This window comes from Anopheles coustani, chromosome 2 (genome assembly GCF_943734705.1).
Source record: "Anopheles coustani chromosome 2, idAnoCousDA_361_x.2, whole genome shotgun sequence".
NCBI classification, from domain to species: domain Eukaryota; kingdom Metazoa; phylum Arthropoda; class Insecta; order Diptera; family Culicidae; genus Anopheles; species Anopheles coustani.
The window spans coordinates 23,132,441-23,147,132 of NC_071289.1; the positions used below are offsets into that span (position 1 = coordinate 23,132,441).

A 14,692-nucleotide genomic window follows, 5' to 3' on the forward strand; every position below is an offset into this window, starting at 1 on the left:
GTTTGTTTTATGTGTAGTACGTACGAGTGTATAAAATAGTTCCAAACCTACGATATCACATTTCCGAAAAAGTTTGCTCCTCCGGTTCAATTTATGATCCTTTTTTTCCATTTGTAGACATTTACATAAATTTTATCTTATTTTACTGTTCACTTATCCTAATTTCTTTTTACATCCCCTCAACGCTGTCGTTTAGGGGTTGTTTTAGTGTAATAAGAAATATTTGATAAAAAATATGTTCAGTTTAATATTACCTCAAAATTGGTTCGCCCTCAATGCAAAATGCAGTAAAGAACGAGGCATCTCCCTCCATCCGATCCTTTCGAATCCATCGAGTTTGTTTTCTTCCTAATCCATAGACTCTTTTGATATATTGATTAATATGCGTACAGTTACGAGTAATGTTTTTTTTTCACTTACAGCTATAGTTTTTCTCCGTCGCACTACACTCTAGGATAATCTTCCCTGAAGATAAAACTCATGTCACTTCACTCCACTCTACAGTATCTTACATATGTGCACATCGTGAAGAGTGCCACGGTTTCGGTACTCTACCCTTCCGCGCATTTGATTCCCTTGTTTAACCAGTATTCTGTATTGTTTTTTATGTTTATGTTTTCGTTTGTATCTCCCTAATTCATTTAAGCGAACCACAATCCATGGGTCTGCGTATATGTGTGATTCCTCATTTCCTTTTTACAGTTTCTATTACGACTGCACACTTTTGCATGTCGCTGCCGTCGTTTAGAGTTTATAATATACGAAGAAAAAACGAATTCTGCAATTTTGCTAGCATTGTTTTGTAGCCTTTCCGTCTTCTTATTCTTCTTCGACTTCTGCTCCTCTAATACCTATTCTGATCGATGTATAAATATGTTTTGATGTAGTTCGGTTTTCACATTTACAGTTCTGCTTCAGTGTTTAACACCTTTGTTTTTGTATTTAAAAAAAAAAGAAACTTACCACCTATGCATATTCTGCCGTCACGCGGGACCGGCATCGCTTCGCTGCGGCGCGTGGTGCCGATAGTTATTCGGTGAAAAATGCAAAGGGAATATATTTACCCTTCCCTTCACCGTAATAAGCTTCCAGCGATTTTGATTGGTTTTTCTACAAACACATATTATGCGTGCCTAACAGCTAGTTTAGCAAGAAAGAGAAAAAAGGGGTAAACGTTCATCTGCAGATCATCCAGTGATCGTGTTCCTTTACCACCCTCCTTTCTTCCCTCTGCCTCTTCATAAAACATTTGCATCTCTTTCTCCGGGCGCTTTCTTCTGGCCACAAGTGATTCACTTGCTAGCCGAGAAAGTAAGATAATAAAAAAAAGGACTGCGCTTGGTTGGAAGAAACAAGCCGAAACCATTTCACTTGACGCAAGCTCAAAGCCATCTACACACCATCGTTTGGACGGCTCACACACCTGGGAAGGTAAAGAAAGCACACGAAGCGAGGGAAAGATCAAAAGACGGCAAGAAATAAGTGGCGAAGCGTTTCAACGGCGGGCTTTCTCTTCGAACAAACACACACACACACACGTGTGGAGGAACTGCCCCGAACGATACGCCTTTCTCCCGCAGGGCGCGAAGAAAGAAGGAAAGAAAAAAGAGTGAACAACACACATAAAATGTTGTCGCAACTTTCTCCCAAGGCCCGATACGCTCGCCTTCTCTTCCATGCCATCGCCTTGCGTGCGCGTGCGAACAAGAAAAAAATACACCGTGCCCGTGCCGTCTTGCGAGATCGTGAGATCGAGAAATTCCACCCGGATCGACTAACCCACTAACATAAATGGGGGGACGCTATAGCCCGCGGGGGGGGACCCCTTTCCCTTGAGGGAGACTTGAGTTAAGGAATGCTTGCCGCCTGTGCTCGTGTACGGCCTACTATGGATGCCTGCATCGATTCGTTTCCCTGCTTCGTGTGCTTCAGCTATCAGGAACTAGGAACCGAGGCCGAGAGCCGGGCCACACTACTGGGCGGCCGCGGTCACGCCGAACCCGCTGCCGGCGGTGTTCGAGATCATGTTCTTGATCGTGGCCACCTCCGACTCGAGCCGGGCCAGCTTCGACTGCAGGTGGATGTTTTCCTCCGCCTTCTTGCTGATGACGACCGACGCCGGGATGGAGGTGATCTTGCCGGGGGGGCCATTGCCGGCGGCCGGCGGTGACGTCGGCAGGGGCACCATCATCTTCTGCTCGGCCTTGGTCGGCCACTCGTTGGTGGAGATGCCGGAGTCGCGCTCGTCGGACGACCCACCGTCACCGTCGTCCCAGGCGGGCGAGCTCGACCGGAGCGCCACCGGTTCCTGCTTGATGTTCTGCAGCGCCAGCAGGGCCGTCGCCGCGTCCTTGTCGCCCAGGTGCGTCTTGTGGCGCAGCTTCACCGGCAGCAGGCTGCTGTTGCCGTTGACGTGCTCGTGCAGATCGCGATGATCGCGCACGTCCGGCTCGTCCTCGCCACCCGATGTGCTGCCGGTGCTCGCCACCGACGGTGCTTGCGGCGGGCTGGCGGCGCTGGTACTCGCGCTGCTGCTGGCCGGCCCATCATACATCGGGGATGGTGCCCGGCGGCTCAGGTTGAGCACGTTCGCCGTCAACAAAGCGCTGGCCAGCTCGGTTGTGGAGCGTGGCGGTGACACGGAGTACAGTCCAGCCGCACCACCCGCCGTGCTGCTTGCGTAGGCCGCCACGGCTGCCGCTGCCGTCGTGAGTGGGTACGGAAGCTGGGCACCGGCCGCGGCTGGGAGCGCCGTCGAGGAGCTCGGCGCGTAGGGGGAGCTCGCGCCGACGACGAAGTGCGGATGGGGCGCAAGGTGATGCAGCGGGTGGGCGTGTGGGTGGTGGTGATGCGGGTGATGGTGCGGAGAGTAGTGGTGCGGGTGCGAGTGGGCCGCCAAAGGATGCGCCGGAGGCGACCGCGACGGGCTCGTGCTGGAGATGCTCGTTCCCAGCCCGGACGAGGGTGGAGTGCCGGGCGAGGAGACGGCCGAAACCGTGCTGGGGCTGGTGGTGGTGGTAGGGGAGCCGAAGCGTGGAGCCGCCGACGAGGCCACCATTGCGTGCTGCGGACCCGGCGATGGCGAACGCTCGTCACGGTCGAGCTCATCACCGTTCGCCGAAACCAACACTCGATGGTGATGGTAAGGATGGTGTTGCTGCTGTTGCTGTTGCTGCTGCTGCTGAAGATGCTGATGATGCTGAGGGTGGTGCGCATGGTGGTCGATCACGGACTCCCGGATAACCTCCCGCGGATGATGGCTGTAGTGATGATGCTGCTGCTGTTGCTGCTGATGCTGATGATGATGCTGCTGCTGCTGCTGATGCTGTTGCAGCTGCTGCAGGTGATGGTTGTCGTCTCCGTTGCGTTCGTTCAGCTCATGCCGGATCGGACTACGGCCGCTACCCTGCTCGGCATGGAGGGACCCCTTCTCGCCCAGCACTCGCTCGTACTCGATGATCGTGCCATTGCGGTAGATGTGCATTGGCGAAAGGTAAGTTGTTGTGCCCGGAGCGTTCGCTCCCGAGCCTGCCGTGCCGTTCGTGTGCTGGATCGCACCGTGCTGGATGAGGGCGCTGGCGGTCGCGGCCGGTGGTGGTGACTCTACGTTCGGGTTCGCGTGGATAACCGGAGCCTGTTGCGAGGACGGAGCGCTTCCCGCACCGGAACCCGCCCCGTTTGCCTGCACCACCGCTAGCAGCGACTGCTGGAGGTGCGAACCGAGGCTGCCGGCCGGGGTGGAACTGGTGGCCACCTGTGGCGGACTGTGCGGGGACGAAGCGCGACCGTTCGAGCGCGACGGTGACTGGCGGGAGGGACTGCGCGAGTGCGGGTACCCGATCGTGGATCCGCTCGGGGACGTGGTCCGACCGCCGGAACCGGCCGCCGCACTGCCGTTGGCCAGCTTGACGCGCTTGGTCGAGCTGAGCACCTGCTCGTTGGTCGGCAGCGTGGCCATGATCTGGTCGACGCTGACCAGGTTCTCGCCGCAGATGTTGTACTTGCTCTTGATCGCGTCCAGCTGCGCCTTCAGCACGTGGTTCTCCTTCGTCAGCTCGACGACGCGCTGCTCGAGCACCATGTCGTTGAAGCGGCGCTTCTCGCGCGACCGCTTCGCCGCCTCGTTGTTGCGCCGCCGCCGGTCCCAGTAGCTGTCGTCCTTCTTGTTGTCCGGGATGAACTCGCGCTGCTTGCGCTGCGAGAACAGCTCCTTGCGCTTCAGGTGCGCCGCCAGCTCGTAGCCGTTCTGCGGGAACTCCGACTCCGACGACGTGTGCGGGCTGGCGCGGCCCGAGCTGTTGCTGTTGCTGCTGTTGTTGCTCATCAGTAAGGCACTGTGGGCTAGAGAGAGGGACACAGAGAGAAAGAAAGAGAAAACAAACACAAAACGGTCAAACATGGGAGCAAAACATTTCGAACACGTGGTTGAATGGAGGCGCCTGGTGCTTTTTGTAAACAAACAACATAAAAGACCCACAAAACGAAATGATAAAAACACTTACCAGGCATGTTGGAGTTAGAGTTGTGGTTCTGGCCGGGTATTTCCCCGTTCAGCGGCGAACCGTTTTGCTGTCGCGTTACGAAATCCGCCACCATCATACTAGAATTGCTCGGGACGGGTGAATCTAGCTGCACTAGTGCATCTGTGGAGGACGTAGAAAAGACAGAAAGAAAGAGAGAAACATCAGTAACATGATTAACATTATTAAATGTAATTAATACTAAATACATCAATTGAAGTACTTGAATTAAATTAGACCCTGGTTCACCTTCAATAATTTATTGACACACTTCACCCCACCGATCACGTTTGCGAAAGTGAGTTGAGTGATCCTCAAAAGAACACACACTCAATAAATAATATTTACAAGCAACAACAACGTCAACAGCAACCTGTTCTTCTCGACTTCGTTCGCGGGCAAACAAATAAACAGCTCAGCCCATCGTGAAGGTCTCTCTCTCTCTCTAGAGAAACTCGTTTATTCACAACGATGGGCCGGCACGTGAACGCAACATGTGACAATAGTTGTTATGATCGAACGAGCGCTGGAATGCGCCACGAGAAACAACAACTCTAAACCGCCATCGTCATCATCGGCATCATCGCCATCAGGTGAATGCGATGCTCGTGTTGTGCTATCGGCTTTTTTTCCCCCCCGGGATTGTTGTGAACACGTTTTGCTTGCTTTTTTCTTCCTCCCTCGTAAACGTGCCGTTTACGTTCTTACCGGGTGGTTTTCCATCGCCCCAATGCATTTCTAACGCGAAGGTGTAATACGCAAAAGAATTCAGATCGCTTCTCTTTGGAGAGATTGTTTTGATGTTGTTTACGATGTCTTACATATATTTTTCAATAGCAAAAGATGTTGCAAATTGATAAGGCTCTGCTATTTAAAAGGGCATCATAAAATATATAATTGTAAATGAAAGCGACACACATTCAAGAGAAAAAATCAAATGGAGGAAATATCCCAACCTTTGCTAAAATTAGCACTGCTTCTGTGTTTATATCACTGAATAAGTTTCTACCGAATGAAGCCTTTGTTTTTCCTAATCAGACCACTCCCCACTTTCCATCCGCGCTAACTTATCAGACGTCTCGTCGCATTACGCAACGCTGCCCACCCTCGCATAAACAACCAGAATGGCGCGCATGATAATTCTTCTACGACGCGTGGTGTTTTTTCCTCCCCCCCCTTTGCCACGATTTTTTCATTTTTGTCTAACTCCGGCACAACAGGAAACGTGACGCAACAAATCCATAACACGCCACGGCCGTGACGCTTCTTCGCGTCAGTTGTTGCCATTCTTGGAGGCTCGCGCAAACAATTTTCATGAATCAAATGTCGTCGTCGCAATCGCGCTCGCGCTTATCAGTCAGAGTCCGGGAGCAGGCCGGTTTCTTGACTTTTTCCTTCTTCTGCTACTATTTTACTTCGCGGCCTTGCTCCCTTTCTAACGTCTAACGGTACCACTTGCCCCCGCCCCCTTTGGAAGGGGTGTTCATAGTTTGGTTCTTATCGCAATCGGCGTATATCTTTCGATGACAAATTGCGTTTGTAGTGGAAGGGGCAGATGGTTGGGGAGGCCAGAAAAAAAAAATACGCAAAGCTACAGGATAATGCCATAGCGCCATGTTCCCGCATCGGTTCTTGAATTTTCAAGGAAAAACTTTCCCTTTTTCAACAATTCCTTTTATAACTGTTACCGAGAATCCAGCTCCTCAACTAAGTTATTCGAAACCATTTTTAATACGCATATCAACATGCTTTCCGAACGGAAGCTTATTGCGCAACAGAACGTTGCTGCGTAGCGAGGAATTTCCTTAAATCGGAACGAATAATAACAATATTTACCACCTTGCTTTTGCGTCGCCATTACAGAATTTTGTTGATCCAGATCGCCGTACTGCGACTTACTGCCAACCCTCTTGCTTTCATGACTTAATTTGGTTGATTGTGTGATGCATTTGTGGTACAAATGCTACATATCAATATCAATAATGTAAACGTTTGATATAGCAAACATTCTCATGGAGGTGATAGGTGGTGACTCACTGGTCAACCGCACTGGTAATACATTTTTCAGCTGAAGTACTCCGGAAGGTAAACGGAAGCTTTCACCTGATGTTTGCCATATCTCTTTGATTTTCTATCTTCTCGAGACGATTTTCCCAATGAGTCACCTTCAACTTTCAGCCAGTTAATACTGGACGCGCGAATCATCAAAATCAAACACCACAGGAATGTCAAGCGTCTTCCATGTTCCTTCAAGTTTAGTAGCGTGGTTATCTTGCATTTTATTTAATGAAGACGCCATCTTTTAAAAATCTCTTCAATAGAATACCGAACCGAAAGGAACGAAAACAAATGCAACATTAAGTTAAGCAAATGGCACACTGGAACAGTATGAAATATGTGTAAAAACAAACTGAAATTTGAATGCCAAGGGTTGCATTCGATTCCACGTCGAACGGTGTTCATCTGATCTGATATCACCCGGTCTTTCGACGATTGACCACCACAGATGGAATGTTCTCGCAAAAATTCCATCATCCCCTGCCAAACCTGTTGAACCTGTCGTGCAGAAGCTGTACCCGAAAATTCCAAACAACCCCAAAACAGGTACAAGCGCTCCCCATTTGCGTATCGCTTCGCAGAAACGTCAAAATTACGTCATTCTGATCGCGCACGTGCACTAAATATTGCCGAATGGCGTTTCGTTGCCCTCTTCCTCGCGCCACAAGCGGATGATGATGATGATGATGACGATGATGATGTTTCCCAGCGATTAGCGAGATCGAACGACGGAAGAAGATGCGGGCGCCTGATCTCGATCGCGAGAGGATCGTGTTTGGAGATGGATCCATCCTCTAGCGAACGAAAGAGAGGGCGGCGTGTTAATTTATTATTCCACGCATTCACCCCCACCATCCACACACCTCCCTTCCCCCATCGATGGTGTGGGGGAAGCTTGTTTTGGCTTGCACGACCGCGCACGAGGTAAACCACCTTCGATTCGAACCACCACCGCCAGAGCCCGATGGCCCCGCACTCTGCCTTCACGTAGTTCATGGTTCATTCGCGAGTAGTTTGTTTTCCTCCATCTTTTTTTCCTCCGCTCCTCTACATTGGGTGCGCTTGTGTGTGCAAAACACATCTGACAGCCGCCGGGTAGGATCGGAGGGATTTTTCGTACCGATTCGCGCAAATGGCGTCGCTGACCGACCTTGATCGCGCGTGGAAACGCGTTTCTCGTTTTTCAACCATCGCTTTTTGTTTTGTTTGGTATTTTTTATTTCTTACGAATTTGGTTCTCCATCCCAAGCGCAGTTATGATGTGTTGAAAATGGTTTGCCTACGTTTCGGGTGCTTATCGAGTTTGCAACAAGCCAATTGATTATATCACAGGCAACAAACACATTTGAAACCCAAATAAAAAAAAAAACAAAATTTTAACTATTTTTTTTTTCTTTTTGTCAAAACCACTCCAGTTGATGATGTTCTTATCTCCACTGCTCGCTTCATTCCTGCTTGAAAAAGTAAACAATGTCCTTATAAAACAAAACCCACCCAAACAATTGGAATACCCACAACACTTAATGGTGGGAAAATGGATGAGCCGCACATTGTCCGACCACCCCTCAGATATTCGGACAGGAAGGAACAAGTTCTAACGTGTCCGACGCAAGTGTGGCATAATGTTGCAGAATGGTTTCGTCAGCGATAAATGTTGAAGCATCGGTACACGTGTGGAGCAAACGAAAAGGAAAACCAACCACAAACGGAAAGACGTGGTGTGTGTGTGCGTGCCCAGAACGTTACGCTCACGAAAAGGTTGTTGATGATGAAATCAATCGAAAATTGCCTCACTTTTCGGGGTCAAAGAAACGAAATGAGGCGAATGTGCTTTGGTTTTTCTCTTCCCGGCGCCTTGTTGCATCGGATTTTGGTTAGAACTTCCCCTGGTGGCGAAAATGTAATAATCATAATTGCCACCGCACACAGCACCATGACTCACGGAGTGGAGGCTGACGGGATCGGGGTGGTTGGAGGGGTGATGTGTAATCGCACCAAGAATCGCTGGGTGTTTCACAATATTGGGCAAAAAAACCAAACCACCGACCACGGTGTGCACGGGAGAACAACAACAACAATCATCACCGTAACCATCGTCATCATCGGCAGCAGCACTGGCCACGTTCTACCGTCCGCGTACATTGACCGAAGAGCGTGGCAGATGACGTCAGAGACGGCGTTCTGGCCCGCGGTGGCGCTGAATGTCCAACACACCACACCGACACGGCAACCATTTCACGGACAATAACAAGATAATTCGATTCGAGTGCCGGGAGCGGCGGCGGCGAGTGAGCGTGAGTAAATCATCCGCAATCGCCACCGTCGGCCCTTCTGGCCAATCGTACACGATTAGCTCAAGAAGGGTCCGTGAGAAAGTGAGAATTATTCCGTCCATCGAGCGCTTTGGGGAACGGGCCAAGGGACCGCGGGACGTGTCCTCCAAATGGATGGCCGATGGCCTAGCGACGAAACACAAACAAACACGGATGGCGGAGCGAAACGAGGCCAACATTGTAAGTGGACTATTGACGTGTGAAACTAAAATGTGCTATAAGGTGCTTTATAGAAAGGTTCTATCGGTTGGCCATGGCACGCCAAAGCGCAAGGGTGTATCGATCGACCAAGTCGTACACCGAAGCGGGTTTGGGCAGAGAGGATGGGGATAAGAGGTCACAGTTCATCGCGCCATCGCGTTGTCGTCGTAAACAAATCGTTGCCGTATGAGAGCGAAAACAAAAAACATTTTCAAATCTGTCACATCATCGGCCATCGGCCTCGACCACGCGCGGTTCGGGATTGGATGAACTCAATCCCAATGCGTACGAGTGAAACAGCATGCTGGCGAGGGAACGAGCGAAAGAGATAAAAATGAAACGGGATACGGATGATGTACGGGCGCGGAGAATGGTGGAGCACCATTTCTTACGCAACTGATAAGCCACTACCAACACCTACACGGGCCTACAATAAACACCCCAAGCGGATCCTAGCGGTTCTCGAAAAGTCTCGAATGTTCCGAAAGGGCACCCAAAGAGTGTGTCGCAGTTGATCCGAAAAAGTCACTACGAAAGATCATCTGATCGATCGTTCATCCCGGGTGCTGCACGGGTGCGGGACGGGATCAGGAACGTGGCCTGCACACGCGTTCATCGATGACACAATCTCTATTTTCATCCACCTTTGAAGCACGCGTCCCCAAATGCAAATGGCCTCGTACTTTGTTGCGACGCACGCGGGTTTCCGACTGGCGCACACCAAGCAAATCCCCCGTGATGTCAAAAGGGCAGTGTGTCAACCGTGTGTTATCAGCTGGACCACGAACGGTACGCACACTCGATCGAAATCCTATCACCGTTACGTACGGGCTGGTCAACGATCTAGTCGATTATTTTTTTATTAGAAACACATCAAGGACATCACACAACTACCTGATCGCACAATGATGGTCATGAGATACGCAAAGCTGATCGTACCAGATCAAAGCAGTTCGGACCGAATTGTCGTGTGTGAATTCCCTCTATCCGTTTCGAATCCGGCTATAAACATTATCGCACAAGGCTTGTCCAAAGATTCTCTTTATGCCAGTAGAAATGGTACACACGACGTTACCAACCGGACGATCAAACAGATTCATCCCGCCCCAACGAGGAGGTGAGGTAATACGGAGAATCTGATGCAACTGTCCCATTCGCTGACTTCGCTGACGTGCGCGGAACGGTTTTCCGCAATATTACCATACTCTGACTCAGCACAATCAAAGCCCGGTGTAAAATGGTTACAAAGAACAGTCGAGCTCAAGAAACCCCACTTTGTTAAGAGATTGTGTGATTGTGTGAAAAAAAAGCGTTGTAAATCATTTGTGTGAAAACTCACTCTTTTTCTCAGAACGATGAGCAGCAGCACTTCCGTTGGGGCTGATTTTGAACGTCGTACCGTCGATCGACAGCGACAAGGTGTGTGTTTGTGTGTGGTTCGGTTTACACTTTTCTTAGGCCCACTCTTCAGAATGGTCCACTTTTCCACCGCGTAGAGTAAATCCTTGTGACTTGGCCTTTTTTTTGCGTTTGTTGTGTAAAAAACTTCTTTACCGTACAGCCTTAATTTTTTTACGGCTTATAAATTCAATACACTTCACAATTCACGCACAACTTGGTGTTTGTGGATGCGGCTTTCGTTTCCCAGAGCCACACACTTGCTCGTCACGATTATTCCCCTCAGACTTGTTGCGCCTCGTCGGCTTCCGATTTCTTCTGATGACCCACTTCTGTTTTCTTGCCTCCTCTACCTTTTCCGCAACGGACCACAGAAACAACGATCACACTTCAAACGTGGCGACTCTTACGCTCGCGTTTCGCTCGGAAATTTATTCCGCACTACAATTTAATATTCACAAGGCAATTATAATTTTCTATTCCGATGCCACCTTCACTAGGCGTTAGAAATTCGACACTTCAATGTTGTAGTAAATGCAGTTGCATCCGGAACTTCGCACGAACTATACGTACTTTTCACACCGAATCTCTGGCCGAACACAAAATAGAGCGCCAACAAATTACGGTTTCTGCTTGCTGTATCTTTTTATTTCACGCTCGAGCGTTGTGTATTTGATGCTGCACCAAAAAGCGGCTCTCTGTGCGCTCCCTCTCTCTCTTTTTAACACACTCCGGCACTGCACCGCCAGTTGAATGCACTTGTGTCTGGGCGCACGCGGACCACGGACAACGGGCTGGTCTGGCCCACGGTCACGGTCGGTTATGCGTCGCTCTGTAGGCGTTGTAGCCTACGGCGCTAGCAGCCAAGGTCTTCCTAGATTGGAGCTGGCGAGACCACTTCACCACCACCACCCGCTCGAGAGGATGCTTTTTTTTGCGATGCACCTATGGTGCACCAAGCGTTCCACCGGGACGGTTTTGATTCGAAAGTGCCAAACACTTCTCACAATTCACGTTAACAACTCAAATCGTATCTCCTCTATATGCCGTAGGGAAATAACTTTCGACGTTATTTGGGGTCGGCTACTATGTTGGGTAATGCACTGTAATTTCACTAGAAAAATATTTTCTTCCGTACGAACGCGATCACCGTTTTGTTTGCGTTTAGCGTTTGTTAACTGTTTGCTCTCTATTTTCTTCCAATCTCGAACTGTCGAGGACCGACGGAGAAGGCTGGCGCCGCTTTTTCACGTCTGCTCCGGTTGCGAGTTAGTACAAGACTAGCCGGGTTCGAATCCGGCACAACGGCAGGAAGCATCCGCGCCGTCGAACCGCACGCGTTCGCAGAACTCACCCGAAGCCGGGGCACTCAGCTCGCGGGCGCCCGAACGCGCCACTCAAACTGTCTGGTCGAAAGACGCGCACTTACCCTTGCGTCGAACAACCTCTTTTCATACCGCGTTTCCATTCCACGAATTATTCATTGCGCGTCAGGGTGTTGTATGGCCTGCCTCCCCCAAGGGGGAGGGTGGATCTTCAAACGACCATAACTTCTAAACTACTGGTCGGATCGAGACCATTTTTCCACGTGTAAAATTATCACAAGAAATTCTTCAAGTTTCCCTTGGAGAAGGATTTTCCTCACACAATGTGCTCGCCCCGTGTACCCTGGGTAAACCTGTGCATGCAACTCCCTATGGTGGCAATGAGTAACGTAGACCCCCTTCCACCCCACCCTCAGTCCTCGAAGTGCTTCACGGGAGGCGCGTTTGTATTCTAGGTCACGTTGGCCGCCGCAAAGTGGCGAACGGGACGGAAAATCGGAGCAATAACAAAATGCCGACGAAACGCAACACCGAGGGCGCACTGCTGGCAATGGCGCACATATCATGATTGCTTTGTGTTATTCTGCCCTCCCCCCCCCCCTGGCCTGTGTGGGGTGTGCTGTTCGCGTTCACACTGCAGGCAAGCTGCAGCGGGGAAAAAGAAAGCAAAATGAGACGGAAACCCACACATAGACACGCTCTCGGGCGCTTCGGAAATCGCGTCGGTATCTCACCACCTTCCGCGGCCATCAATGGGGGAGCCCACAGTCTGCAGCAGGGCTGGGGGGGATTTTTCCGCCGGTGGAGTTTTCTTCCCGTCCGTTTTGTCTGCTTCGTTGTTTACCGGTGGTATCCGTTGTATGCGTCATCCGTGCTCAGCGGATGATGGAGAGATGGTCCCGGACTGGTTGGTTGCAATACGGAAATCATTATAAAACTAAAAAGACGGACTAGATAGGCAAGGGTTTGTCCCTTGGGGAATGTGTTAAATGATGTAAAATGAAAAAAATAAAATGAAGAGCTCGTTCGATGAATCCACTTTAAATCTTCACCCACGGTAAAAGGGAGCAATACGAAGGGAATACGCAAGGACATGATTTTTGAAACGGTTTGGTGTTAGGTAAAGTCAACTGAATCACCCAAGTCTAGACAAAATGTATCCGTCGGAAGAACGGTGGGGGTGGTGAGGAGGGGGGGGGGGGAGGGGAGAAGGGATACTCTGCGTCCTCGACAGGGATCTCATTTCCTCCCGAAAGGGGTCGGGAGAGGGAGATGGGAGACGCGTGCCGCCAAACATTCACTCAACCGTCGAGAAATTATGCCAGGTCAGTGATGAAGATGACGATGGTATTGCATTCCGACTGTGTTTATGTGTCTGTAAAAAAAGAGAGAGGGAGAGAGAGATGTATAAAAATAGAAAGAAAGTTACCGGCAGTTAGATAGAGAGAAAAAGAAAGGGCAAAGAATGGCGCAAAGTTTGGTTTTTGTTTGTCGGGAACAAGGATGTACATATGGCAAGTCGGGGAGGTCCCTTCTATGTGTTGGTGGTTTCCTATTGCAAAAGAGACCACTCACGCGAAAAAGGGCTGGGAAAGGGGATGGGGAACAAAGTACGAGCAGACAGGAAGTGGCAGCGCAGGGCGGCTCGAGATGGGGGAGATATCGGCCAGACGTCGCTGGTTCTCTTTGTTGTCGTAACCGTAGTACCTCGGTGCCGTACCGGAATGAAGGTTTCGCTTTCTTTATCAAGCGGGTGCCTGGGTATTGAGGGGGAGTAAGGGCAGCTGGGGTTGTGGTATGGGAGAAGTGGCGTTCTACCAACCATCCTGCCCTGTGGGGCATAACAAAGAATCGTAAGATCCGTCCTCGGTCCTCGGCGAGGGAAGCGAGTGATGGAAGTACGCATGTACAGATGAATGTCACGCCGACACGCGGCTCGCAACGGCAGGAACGTTTAAGTGCACTGCTGCAGATGCACCGACGATGGCGGTAGGTGGCGAGGCTAGAGCAAGGCTTTCAGTACAGTTGGCAGAACCGAATCCGCTGTCGCAAGCAAGGGTGTCCATCGTTGGCTTATTTAATCCTGCAGTGTCAAGCTTACTTGCGGGTGAGAAGTTATCAAGTGAACCGGTCATTTGATTTCACTCTGCATTCCATTGTTCGTTCACTAACTTGAATAAACTTTTGGGTAATAACGTTTAATGAACAATAACAGATTCTTTAAAGATATTAAATATTTACCATTATTTTAAGTCTAGTTTTTCACAGATTATAAGGTTTGACAAGAAAAGCATGAACATGAAAAAAAACAATCATAGAAATAATAATAATAATTTTAATAATAATAATAATAATAAAAAATAATAATAATAATAACTAAATTTATGAAATAACAGAAACAATCTAAAATGTTGTACACTATGCTCGTGACAAGTGCAAATATAAATTATTTAGATGCAAAACAAAATTAAAATCCTTTCAACTTATGTGAAGCATGCGAGACATATTGATGATACATCAAAATAAATTATAAAACACATCTTTTCATAGTGTACATAGAAACCTTGATTCTGGAAAATTGAAAAATTTAGATTACAGACTTCCGTTATTTTAATAATTTGTATCCAACACCCCAAATAAGAAATGTTTTTATTAATCTAAGAGAGAAAGTACCGAAAACCCCGTTATGGATCGTTTCTTGTTTGGTTAGAAAAATTCAACCACGTGCCTGTGCCTTTTAGTAACTTAGATAAGCTACCTCTAATTCCGATTAAAAAGTTTTATCTATTGTCGGGAAAAATTAGGATAGTGTGTGGGGTTTTTTAATCCAGTACATGGTATGTTTGTGTACTCTGTA

General features: G+C 49.2%; 1 protein-coding gene across 1 annotated transcript; it reads right to left on the minus strand.

The window, feature by feature from the left end:
- Positions 1-740: 740 nt before the first annotated feature.
- Positions 741-10,614, minus strand: LOC131263381 (LIM domain-containing protein A). The gene is made up of 3 exons (XM_058265571.1): positions 10,452-10,614; positions 4,503-4,643; positions 741-4,341 (listed from the first exon to the last, which is right to left on the minus strand). The coding sequence occupies exons 2-3, from the start codon at positions 4,597-4,599 to the stop codon at positions 1,973-1,975; spliced, it is 2,466 nt and encodes an 821-aa protein (XP_058121554.1). The 5' UTR covers positions 4,600-4,643; positions 10,452-10,614; the 3' UTR covers positions 741-1,972.
- Positions 10,615-14,692: the final 4,078 nt, after the last annotated feature.